The sequence below is a fragment of the Microcaecilia unicolor genome, chromosome 2 (assembly GCF_901765095.1).
Source record: "Microcaecilia unicolor chromosome 2, aMicUni1.1, whole genome shotgun sequence".
In the NCBI taxonomy this organism is placed as follows: domain Eukaryota; kingdom Metazoa; phylum Chordata; class Amphibia; order Gymnophiona; family Siphonopidae; genus Microcaecilia; species Microcaecilia unicolor.
The window spans coordinates 516909731-516923115 of record NC_044032.1 but is presented as its reverse complement, the minus strand read 5'-3'; the positions used below and the strand labels follow the sequence as shown (position 1 = coordinate 516923115).

General features: G+C 42.3%; 1 protein-coding gene across 1 annotated transcript in view; it reads right to left on the bottom strand.

Moving 5' to 3' along the window:
- Positions 1–13385, bottom strand: part of SLIT2 (slit guidance ligand 2) — an 809356-nt gene that overhangs the window by 9436 nt on the left and 786535 nt on the right. Inside the window, exon 35 of the mRNA XM_030191232.1 lies at positions 819–1030. Coding sequence (XP_030047092.1) covers positions 819–1030 — 212 coding nt within the window. The remainder of the gene's footprint in view (positions 1–818; positions 1031–13385) is intronic.

The window sequence follows — 13385 nt, the reverse complement described above, 5'->3', positions numbered from 1 at the left end:
GGCGGGGCTCCCACTTATGAGCATAACTTAGAATAATATAAGCTATAGTCTTGATTCAGTAAATAGAGTTTAAAAGTTGGTGCCAAAAATGTTTTAAAAATCAGCGCTGAATGGTATTCTATAATGGGCATTCCAGGATTGGCACCCTTTACAGAATAGCACGTAGTGCTGGGATCTGCACCCAACTTTGGGCACGAGGAGTTACACCTGCTGAAACCAGGTGTAAATCCTGATGCAAACAGAAAATGCACACAGAAGCACACTAACCTATAACACTGCGTGCATTTTAAGGGAATGCCCCCAGCCTGCCCATGCCAGGATTTCAGGATACCCACAATGAATATTCACGAAAGAGATTTGCATTCAGTGGCTTTTATTCTATCTTTACTGATCAAGAAATTTTAAATAAAACGTTAATGAGTCTGGCTGGACAGGGAGATTCCTATCTCAGTACAAGTGACACAATAAGAAATTAGATAAATGTTTAGAAAAAGGGCACCAGTTTCTAGTTTAACAGTCAGTGCTATTAAATGTTTTCTCCCATTTTGCGTCTGGAAAAATTTAGTCTGTTCAGAAGCCAGTCTGGGCTATGCCCTGTGTCCCTGCTTAGGACATATGCTTTATTAAGACCCTGAATCCTAAACTTAATTAGGCTGAGAAAACACAGTCTAGAAAAAGCCAGATCATTCTAGAAGGATGACAACCAGTAGGAAACAAATATAACAGGAATATACTTAAAAGTAATATACATTTCTATTTTCCTTATAAAATTCCAAACTTTTCTAGTGCTAATGCAAGTAGTCTCATGATTTATTTACCTTTATCACAAATGTCCCCAGTATATCCACTGCTGCATTCACAATATGGTTTGCTGAGGCCAGAAATCTTGCACTTCCCATGTTTACATTTCAAGGTCTGGCATGGATTAAATAAATCTTCCCCTTCATCGCAAAGGACTCCCCCATATCCCTGAAGGCATTTACAACTGTAGGTAAATGCATTGATTGGCAAACAGGTACCGTGTATACACCTACAAGGGAACAAAGAAGGAAACCCAGATAAAATGTCAGTTCTGAGCCAGAGGAAGTGTTAAGCATTGCTCTTTCCCACTGGAAATATAGGATACACATATAAACATACATATTCACTGAAATGCCAAGAACTGTTGGTAAAACGGAGACAACTTATTTATCAGAACCTTTCATTTATGAATGCATGATGATGACTATTTTCAACATGTGCATTGGAACAAACCCTGCAGGTATTTCTTACCTGAGGATTTTTCAAAGTGAAAAAACATGCATATTCTTTGAAACTTTGTGCCCGCAGACATTGACACCTGCTTTTATTATAACACTTATTTTAAAGAAAAAAGTGTATGTGGAGTTATTTTTCGATCGCCAAATATACCTCCCCGAGTGCAGCTCATAGTTTGCACATTTTTCTGTAATGCACATGCTTTTATCTGTATTGAGGAAGAACAATTTATATATGGCTTCCAAAATTGTCTTCCCCCAACCATCTGCACTTAAAGGGAAATTGCAGCGTGACTGATACCTTTTAAACAGAGGTCTGTCCCCTTTTTTGAAAGTCATCTCACAATAACACCTTGATTTACTCTAGTGTTGTCCTATGAAAACTTAAAGAAGAAGAAACAACTGTTTGACCCTTGACCCCAGATTCTATATAGGCCGCCCAAAGTTGAGTATGAAAATTTGGGTACGGATCCCAGATCTGTGCAAAAACTAATTAATGCGCTATTAATAATAAATAATTGGTGTCAACTGGCACTCATCTGGGATTATGCATGGATCTGCCCTGTGCCCTATTCTATAACATGTGTGGCTAACTTTGATGGCAGGCAACTCAAAGGGGGCATGACCATGGAAGGGGCATTTAAAGAATAGTATCATTTACACGCCATTAGTTGCCTGCCGGCATTTACATCAGATTTCAGCAAGCCTGAGCAGTGGCGTAGCTAGACCTGACATTTTTTGGGGGGATGGGACCCAGACAACATGGGGAAGCACTAGGCATGTAGGTGTGAGTAGTGCTTGGTATACTCCTAAATAATGCCTTAGAGTGCACTTGAGGATGGAGTTCTGAGTAAGCAGTCTGCCCCAAACAGCTGTCATGCATATCTGGGTTTAAAAAAGGTTTGGACAAGTTCCTGGAGGAAAAGCCCATAGTCTGTTATTGCAACAGACATGGGGAAGCAACTGTAGCATGGAATGTTGCCATGATTTGAGTTTCTGCCAGATACTTGTGACCTGGCTTGGCCACTTTCGGAAACAGAATACCTTGGCTAGATTGACCATTGGTCTGACCCAGTATCCACCTTATAATTGAAAGAGAAAAACGCCTAGATTTTGACCCAAATCGGGAGATTTATTTATTTATTTATTTATTTGATACTTATATCCCACATTTTCCCACTCATGCAGGCACAATGTGGCTTACAGAGTATTAAATAAGAGTACAAACTTAACAGCCAAAACGAATAAATCGGTATAATGGAAAGCCAATTTTGGACGTTTTCAACTGTACTCCATCGCGGAAGCGTACAAAGTTGACGGGGGTGTGTCGGAGGCGTGGCGAAGGTGGAACTGGGGCGTGGTTATCGGCCGAGGAGAGATGGGCGCCTTTCGCCGATAATGGAAAAAAGTATACGTTTGTAGCTAGAATTTAGGGCACTTTTCCTGGACCCTGTTTTTTCACGAATAAGGCCCCAAAAAGTGCCCTAAATGACCAGATTACCACCAGAGGGAATCGGGGATGACCTCCCCTGACTCCCCCAGTGGTCACTAACCCCCTCCCACCACAAAACATGATGTTTCACAACTTTTTATTTTCACCCTCAAATGTCATACCCACCTCCCTGGCAGCAGTATGCAGGTCCCTGGAGCAGTTGTTAGGGGGTGCAGTGGACTTCAGGCAGGTGGACCCAGGCCCATCCCCCCCGCCTACCTGTTACAATTGTGCTGCTTAATGCTTAGTCGTCCAACCCCCCCAAACCCACTGTACCCACATGTAGGTGCTCCCCTTCACCCCTTAGGGCTATAGTAATGGTGTAGACTTGTGGGCAGTGGGTTTTGAGGGGGATTTGGGGGGGCTCAACACACAAGGGAAGGGTGCTATGCACCTGGGAGCTCTTTTACCTTTTTTTTGGTTTTTTGTAAAAGTGCCCCCTAGGGTGCCCAGTTGGTGTCCTGGCATGTGAGGGGGACCAGTGCACTATGAATCCTGGCCCCTCCCACAAACAAATGCCTTGGATTTATTCGTTTTTGAACTGGGCGCTTTCATTTTCCATTATCACTGAAAAACAAAAACGCCCAGCTCACAAATTGTCAAATAAAACATGGACGTCTATTTTTTTTCGAAAATACGGTTCGGTCCGCCCCTTCACGGACACATTCTCGGAGATAAACGCCCATGGAGATAGACGTTTTCGTTCAATTATGCCCCTCCATGGCTACTATTATGTTCTTATGTAACACAAACCCCGTGCACACTTATGGAAAAGAAGCCAAAGGAAAGTTAAGAACGTCGGATGGAATATGAGGTGAACTGCAACAGCGGAGTCGTTATATAGCGCCAAGAGTGAATATCAGATGAAACTTTTATAGATGCATACTGGAAAATTGGCAGCTCCTGAAGAAGCTATATTTAGTGAAACGGAGGGGCTCCGTAGAGCGTGTGCCATATTCTTAAATGCATTCAATTGCATCCAAACTGCTCATCTGTAGCTGCTAAACTGCGAGAGGGTGAGATGAAAACCAACTAAGAAGAATGAAATCGTCACTTAAGATAAGTTGACAAAACAAATATTGTTTGATTGATAGAAAACAGAAAAATAAAAATAATTAAAGTCAATAAAATAAGGACAGGGAGGTTTTCTGATTAATGATGGTTTAAAGTAGTAGTTACATATACAAAAAAGTAGGTAGCAGTATTCTTCTGAAGTTTTTCTCCATTTAAATTCCATTTAAATACCTTCTAAATAGTATTGAATTATATGACATGCTGTTTCAAACAGACTACTGCAATTGCTTTTGGAACTTTGGAAATACTGACATTTTAAAATATAGTCACATTATCCCATAACTTAAACTCTGCCATTTCAGTAGACTTGAGTCTGGTCAACATCTCAACACACATCACAGTGTCCTTCAAAATAATTATTACACGGTACATATTCTTCAACTTGCTTTATAATAAATATAAACACCTTATTAAGCTGTATTAATAAAACAGGTAAATACCTTTGAAGTAGCAGTCTAAATACGTAGCCTAACAAATGTAATATAAAAATTCCGACCCCTAAAACTGCACACTGAACTATCAAGCTGTTAATTTAAACATATTTTTGCATCTACGGAAATCCCCCATAACTCCTCCTCCAAGAATGGATGCAAAGCAGAAAATAGGCATTTATTTCCCCAGGAATTCACAATACAAAAAAAGTTGATTTTGGTGCAATCTCAGTAAAAAAAAACATAGACCCTCTCTAGTCCTAAGCATATTGTGAAGTACATGCAATACAAAGCCTACAAAAATCACTCAGGACCTCTAGAGCTAATCTCCTTTACCGTAACACCACTAACTTACAGAACTAACACAACAAGGACCCTACCTAGGAAAACGTAACACAGTAAATACTAAAGTGGAACCTACATAAGTACATAAGTAGTGCCATACTGGGAAAGACCAAAGGTCCATCTAGCCCAGCATCCTGTCACCGACAGTGGCCAATCCAGGTCAAGGGCACCTGGCACGCTCCCCAAACGTAAAAACATTCCAGACAAGTTATACCTAAAAATGCGGAATTTTTCCAAGTCCATTTAATAGCGGTCTATGGACTTGTCCTTTAGGAATCTATCTAACCCCTTTTTAAACTCCGTCAAGCTAACCGCCCGTACCACGTTCTCCGGCAACGAATTCCAGAGTCTAATTACACGTTGGGTGAAGAAAAATTTTCTCCGATTCGTTTTAAATTTACCACACTGTAGCTTCAACTCATGCCCTCTAGTCCTAGTATTTTTGGATAGCGTGAACAGTCGCTTCACATCCACCCGATCCATTCCATTCATTATTTTATACACTTCTATCATATCTCCCCTCAGCCGTCTCTTCTCCAAGCTGAAAAGCCCTAGCCTTCTCAGCCTCTCTTCATAGGAAAGTCGTCCCATCCCCACTATCATTTTCGTCGCCCTTCGCTGTACCTTTTCCAATTCTACTATATCTTTTTTGAGATACGGAGACCAGTACTGAACACAATACTCCAGGTGCGGTCGCACCATGGAGCGATACAACGGCATTATAACATCCGCACACCTGGACTCCATACCCTTCCTAATAACACCCAACATTCTATTCGCTTTCCTAGCCGCAGCAGCACACTGAGCAGAAGGTTTCAGCGTATCATCGACGACGACACCCAGATCCCTTTCTTGATCCGTAACTCCTAACGCGGAACCTTGCAAGACGTAGCTATAATTCGGGTTCCTCTTACCCACATGCATCACTTTGCACTTGTCAACATTGAACTTCATCTGCCACTTGCACGCCCATTCTCCCAGTCTCGCAAGGTCCTCCTGTAATCGTTCACATTCCTCCTGCGACTTGACGACCCTGAATAATTTTGTGTCATCGGCGAATTTAATTACCTCACTAGTTATTCCCATCTCTAGGTCATTTATAAATACATTAAAAGCAACGGACCCAGCACAGACCCCTGCGGGACCCCACTAACTACCCTCCTCCACTGAGAATACTGGCCACGCAATCCTACTCTCTGCTTCCTATCTTTCAACCAGTTCTTAATCCATAATAATACCCTACCTCCGATTCCATGACTCTGCAATTTCTTCAGGAGTCTTTCGTGCGGCACTTTGTCAAACGCCTTCTGAAAATCCAGATATACAATATCAACCGGCTCCCCATTGTCCACATGTTTGCTTACCCCCTCAAAAAAATGCATTAGATTGGTGAGGCAAGACTTCCCTTCACTAAATCCGTGCTGACTTTGTCTCATCAGTCCATATTTTTGTATATGCTCTGCAATTTTATTCTTAATAATAGCCTCCACCATCTTGCCCGGCACCGACGTCAGACTCACCGGTCTATAATTTCCCGGATCTCCTCTGGAACCCTTCTTAAAAATCGGAGTAACATTGGCTACCCTCCAGTCTTCCGGTACTACACTCGATTTTAGGGACAGATTGCATATTTCTAACAGTAGCTCTGCAAGTTCATTTTTTAGTTCTATTAATACTCTGGGATGAATACCATCAGGTCCCGGTGATTTACTACTCTTCAGCTTGCTGAACTGACCCATTACATCCTCCAAGGTTACAGAGAATTTGTTTAGTTTCTCCGACTCCCCCGCTTCAAATATTCTTTCCGGCACCGGTGTCCCCCCCAAATCCTCCTCGGTGAAGACCGAAGCAAAGAATTCATTTAATTTCTCCGCTACTGCTTTGTCCTCCTTGATCGCCCCTTTAACACCATTTTCGTCCAGCGGCCCAACCGACTCTTTGGCCGGTTTCCTGCTTTTAATGTATCTAAAAAAATTTTTACTATGTATTTTTGCTTCCAACGCTAATTTCTTCTCAAAGTCCTTTTTTGCCCTCCTTATCTCCGCTTTGCATTTGGCTTGGCATTCCTTATGATCTATCCTGTTACTTTCAGTTGGTTCTCTTCTCCACTTTCTGAAGGATTGTTTTTTGGCTCTAATGATTTCAATATGCCTATTGGGAAATTGAAGAAACTGAATTATTACAGATGCTTAAATAGAAACTCCATGCAAATGGAGCACTTGGTCTTTGTTGCAAACACTCAACACAAATAGACCCTTGTCAGGTACAGAATAAGTGAGCACAAAGTCAAAATATAAATATGTTGACAAAAATGAAATTTAAACCCCAAGAAGCCACACTCTGCAGGCAGTGCAACACGACAGAAAGAGATATAAAAACAGCATCCTGCACGCTTAAAATATAAAGAAAGCAATATAAATTTGCTGTGGAACTGACATTTTCCCTTTACAGAATTAAGAATAAAATTCTTTGTATCTTTGTCATCTGCTGGGTTTTCTTTCCAATCATGTTTGTCCCAGTGTCCAGTTTCTGCTTTCTTCTATCTTTTTCTTAACTTTCTTCTACAATATACAAATGGGAACAAGTATTTACTCCAGTATGGCAACTGCAATCAGTAATAGAGGAAAAGACTTCAGACTCCTGGTCACAGCTGTTTACATTCAATATTAAACTAGCTGACTGCTCTGCTCTGCGTGTCTGACGTTCAGTACACGCTGGCGAGAATCCTCATCAGTCATAAAAACCTCTAGCTCATTAACTTTCTTCACAAGATCTCCAGTCCATCTGCCACTTCTTCTCTCCCTTTCTGTCTTCTTCACTTCCTCTCCTGTATCGATCTTTGACTTTCAGCTTTCCTTCATATATTTTTTTACCTATTTGTTCAGACTTCATTCATTCTTACTATTCAGTCTTCAATCCTCTTTTTTTTTTGTACCACATCTATCTACAGCTTTCATCTCACTCTCTCCATCCTTCAAGTGTCTCCCCCTCTTTCTCTCTGAATCCTTCCATCCAGCATCTCCAGCTAATATTCTGCAAAGGGAGAATACCAGTTTAGCACTGACCTTCCCGGTGCCTAACTTTGGGCATCCTTTACTGAATTCCCCCCTTGGAGTCTGTTATCTGGCTTTCACAGGCTCCGAAACTTGCTTTTACTATCAGAAAACCAAGAAGTTGTGATGGGGTTATTAAAAGGTTACACAGCTTTCAGATATCTCAGGCTTACATACTTCCCTTAAATGATTCTATTACAACATGCTACAATGTGGTTTTGCCTGCCTTGATGCCAACAGAATAAGTACCGTAGAAAGGAAATAGTATCCAACAATGCGGAGTGGATGGTCATTAGTAGCCTAGCCATATGGTCAGCAACACTAATTCATCAGTATCATGCCTGCTATAGAATGTAAATTATCAACTTGAAGGTCTGTTCCATGGCCAACTGGTACCATAGTTTGCTACCATATGGACAGCTTAAGCTACAGTCCCATTTCTAATGCCTGTTCTTTGGACCAGTTGAGGTTTGAAACAGTATGGTGGTCTTGTTTACAGAGGTTAGAATAGTTTTATCCCAGGTGAGGGCTTTTTCTGTTTATGGCCCCATTTCTTTATGTGGAGCAAAATGTATTGGATTTCCATAAGAAAGTTAAGGCCTTTTTTTTAGGGGGCTTTGGATGGGGCTGGGGGTCTGAGAAATGAGAGTGCATTCAGTGGTACTGTTAGTGTCTTTGTCTTCTGTTTGTAATATGTTGGATCCTGTACTCTGCTGTGGGTTGGGGGTTCCCCTCAGATTGGCTGATTATAAATTTATAGTAAATAAATAACTATAGTACTTTAAAAGAAGCCTCAGGTATCACTTCAACAGTAAATAACAGGGGCCTGATATTCAGCGCGAGTTAGCTGGCCAGGAACAGCCGCTGACCGGTTAACTTGTGTCTCAGCAGATAACCGGTCATTTTCAGTGGCATTTAACCAAGTATTGCTGCTGAAAATGCCCGGTTAGCACCAACAATAAAGCTGGCGATGTTGGGGACGTGACCAGTTAAATCTCAATGTTTGGAACTTAACCGGCCAGGAAGGCTGCATAAAAAGCAAGTCTATGTTTGCCTACTAAGCCAAGGCCAGTTAAGTCTTAACCAGGCATGTGCTAGCCAGCTTTGAAACACCTGGATATTCAATGCAGGTTGCTGGAAACGGCCTGGCATTGAATATCTGGGTTCAATGCCAGCAGCAGACAATCAAAGTGCTGCCCGCCGCCAGATGAATATCGAGTGTTTGTTAATAGTGGGGTATTGTGTAGGTACCCTGTCCCTTAGTACAGTAGGCCATTCTGATATTTGGCATGTTGCATAATTGTAAGAGATAGGAGAGAGAGATTAATGAGGCAAAGGCTTAAGAAAGCAAATAATTTTATGGTCTGATATTCCCTGGTAAATGGCTGTAGAAATGTAAAACACTAACCAGCAAGTAAGCTAAATAGTTAATTCATTACTGGCTGTGCAAAGCCAATCAAGAGTGGCACTGTGAGGATCATGGCATGCTTGGGTGAAACCAAACTTCTTTGCCAGCCTTGAGTATTGGATGGCAGTCTCCCACAGAATGACAGTTTACAGCCAACAGGAAAGCATCAGTATAGTGATAGCTATCTCTCTGCAACTTCCCAGGATCAATTGTGTTGATGCAATTGCATACCTGATCCCAGTCAGCTTCACTGGACAAGGGATATACTCAAGCCTCATGTAGTGTTAGGGCTTGAGCCATGGGGCTGGCCCCAGGAAAAGAAAGAAATAAAGGGGTCAATATATACAGGCTTTTGTTTTGGCAGCTTTGGGAATTACATAGTCAAATGTTTCTGTTTTTAATTCCTCCTCTTTTCCAACACTAACCAGTTACATTTTGTTCAACCAACTCATTGGCCAGACCAAATATAGCCAATTAAGAGGCAGAGTTTGAGTTGTTCCAGGGGTACACTAGAATCTGACAGCACTGAATATCAGAGCAGTCAAGGCCTATTGTAGTGGAGGGCTATACTAAACTTATCTATATAACTTTATACAATTACGTTCAGTGAGAGACTTATCCAGATAAGTCCCAGGAATAGATGGATAAATTTTTCCAGATAACCTTGCTGGTACCAACAGCAAATAACCACATGGGTGATAGGTGCTATGTAGTACTGGATAACATCTCAAATGATATCAGTGGAAGGAAGAAGTAGCATACAAATTAATGAAATTCTTTTTTAGGTTTGGATTGGACTTCATAGGCCAGTGACCTAGTTCTAACACTACTATATTATTTTCTACTCAAAGATAAAGATTGTAGGGACCCTCTTATTACAATACAGTAACATTTGCACTTATCATGCATTAATTACCCTAATTACATTATAGAAAGTGCAAAGGTTGTGTGGTGACTGTTGAGGGCCTTCCCAACATCCTTCCACACACAGGTGAAGGACAATTTCATAACCTAGGTGCTCACATCTATATCAGGAATGTAGCAAGAAGTCCATTTATGGGGGTCAGGTATTCACACCCCCTTCCCCTCACCCCCATCGCCTCCACAGCCTCCACCACATTAAAAGTATACTTGTACTGGTAGGGATGTCAGGCACGCTAAGTTCAGTCGCTGAACTGAGCATGGGTGAGATCTGGCATTAGCAGCCGAAGCGTGCCTGCTCACATAAGTGCTGCTCAGACTTGTGCAGCAGACTTCCTCAGCTGGTGGGGCTTAGCCTCTCCGCCAGCAATGAAAGCAGAGGGGGCCCAAGCCGAAGATGAGGAGGTCCAGGGCCCCCCCCTGGTGGATACGCCACTGATTTACATATGCGTTACTTGTGTAAATGTTTCAAATACTAGCATTTATGCGTGCATGGCGCAGTTCTGTGCATAAATGCTTGCAGGGCACCTAAGTGCTATTCTGCAAATACCTGCTTAACTTACATAGTGCATATTTGTAAGGGAGATGTACATAGAGGTGAAGCATGGGTGGGACATAGGCAGGGCTCCCACTTACACACGTGTAACTTATGCATGTCCCAGCAGCACTTAGGTGCGTGCACTTATACCAGTTCTATGGATGGCTTAGTGCAAGTGCCTGAAGTTTAGGTGCACTGATAGCTGGTTATGCTAGTAACTATAAGGAACTCCTGTGCCTAGATTTCTTTATATCGTGCGCTCTCCAGGTAAGTGCAGTTGCAGATAATGAAGATGCACTGGCTGCCTCCTGTTTTAAAAGAGTTAGGTGGCATTTACATATACAAAAAGCAAGTTTATCCATATAAATATGTAAACACCAAGGTTAGAAAAGCCACCATTTATCTGTGTATATCCCCAACATGAACTTTTCAAAAGGGCATGATCTGGGCAGACTTTTAAAGTAAATGTCTAGTTCCCATTTTACAGGGATAAGACACGTATTTTGAAAAAGATCCCCCAGCAGTTATTTACATCTTCTCCAAATCACACAGAAGTGTGAGCTAACTGCTTGTGTGGGTATGTGGTTTGGAGGAATAAGTGTATATATGTGTGTGTGTGTAGTGGGTGGTGAGTGGGACAAATTTTGCTTCTCTCTGGCCTTGAAAACCAACTCAAAAAGCCAAAAATGTGAGATTTAAAACGTGCGCCCTTAACTAGTTTTGTTTTTTGTTTTAACAAAAATTCCATTTTACACATGTATTGGCTAGCACTTAACACAATTAAATTGAGGCCTACATTGTGACATGCCCTTCATATATCCTTAAGTACAGAGGACACTCTTTCTAGGTTTAGAACATAAGAGTATCCATACTGGGTCAGACCAATGATCCATCTAGCCCAGTATCCTGTTTCCAACTGTGGCCAAGCCAGGTCACAAGTATCTGGCAGAAACCCAAATAGTGGCAACATTCCATGCTACCAATCCCAGGGCAAGCAGTAGCTTCTCCATTTCTATCTCAAAACAGGCTATGGACGTTTCCTCCAAGATCTTGTCCAAATCTTTTTTAAACCCAGCTACGCTAATCGCTGTTACTACATCCACCAGCAAAGGGTTCCAGAGCTTTACTATTTGTTGAGTAAAAAAATATTTCCTCCAATTTGTTTTAAAAGTATTTCCTTTTTTTTTTTTGAAAATATCTTTATTGCGTCTTTGGTGCATAATAATGTCAAGATATAGTACAAAAATTAAAGTGCAGATACATGTCCCTACAAGGGGACTTCTGCTGGTACAACAGCAAACCAAGTGAAAGCCAACACGCAAGTATATCACAAATTAGACTGCACATCTATGGCTTATAGTTATGTAAAACACCTTTGACTTTTTGGTTATGGTTAAACTTCCCACCCCTCCCAACCTCCCACCCCCCCCCCTGTTGTCCACTGCTGGTAACCAGCCAATGCTAGTCTCTCTGATTTCCTCTTGGAGATTCCTTTCACTCCCCTCTCCCGAGTGTTAGTTTAGCATCATTTAGTCCTTAATTATTCTCAGCTGAGGGATCCGACAGCAATACTTCAGCCTCAGGAATTCTACCCCATAGCAGTCGGTATTGCTGCAATCCTGGAGATGCATGAGGTTGTATCGTCTTCATTACCCAGCTAGCCATTTCTCTCATCAGGCCCATCCACACTTTGAGTTGGGGAGGGGCATTATCTATCCATGACATCAGAATGCACTTTTTGACTAGTATGGTAGCCACTATTTCGAACTTACATTGGGCCTCACTCAGCCCTTGCTCTCTCAGATTCATCGAGCTACCCAAGTATGCAACTGAGTAGGACCAATCAAATTCATCTTGTACCAAGCGTTCTATGTGTGTAAGGGCGCCCTGCCAAAGCTTACCCAGCTTAGGGCATTCCATAAAGGAGTGCAGTAGTGTTCCCACATGCGCTCTACATTTCACACATTGATCATCGGACCACAACCCCAGTGCCTTCCCCTTTGCCCTGGAGACGTGAACCCTGTGCAAAATGCGAAATTGTATCTCCTGTAAAGCAGTGTTTGGTGTGACTTTGCAAAGCTCTCCAAAGGCCTTCCCTAATTCTTCCTCAGTCACTGTGCCCCCAATTTCTTTACTCCAAGTGTGCGCTAAGTGCTGCAGATGTGTAACTTGTCTATTGTCCCTAATAATCTTGTGCCACATAGACAACTTATTTAATATGGGTGGCACTTGCATAAACACCAAATCCATTTTACCAAAGGATACCGGGCCCCCAATTTTACGCTCTATGGACAGTACATAGTCCCTAGCTTGCAAAAAGGCAAAAAACTGGGTATTAGGGATGCTCCATGCGCGCCTGATCTGTTCGAAGGACGGGAAAGTCTGCTCACCCACCCGGCGGAAATCTCCAATGTATCTACACCCCTTTGCTCTCCAAGAGTGGAATATCGTATTTCCAAGGCCTGCTGGGAAGTCCGAATTTCCTGTCAAAGTGACAAAAGGACCCACTCCTCCCCTTGTTCCACCCAGCTCTCTCCACCATTTCCAAGCCCTCCGCAATGCAAGCAAGTATGGACTGATTTTTACCCTGCCAAAACCACTAGCCTGTGCCGTGTCTATGAGTACGAATGGATCTAGAGGAGCACACCAACTCTCCCAGAAATCCTCCGGAGAGAAGGTCGTCCCTCCGGAATGTAACTCATGTATCCATCGCATCAGTGCTGCCACGTTGTATGCTCTGAGATCAGGCAGCCGAAGGCCTCCCTGTGTTTTATCTAGGACCAGTTTAGCAAATGAGATTCTGGGCCTCTTCGCATGCCATATAAACGAGGTAATTAAACTGCGATATTGACTCTCCTCCCGTTTGC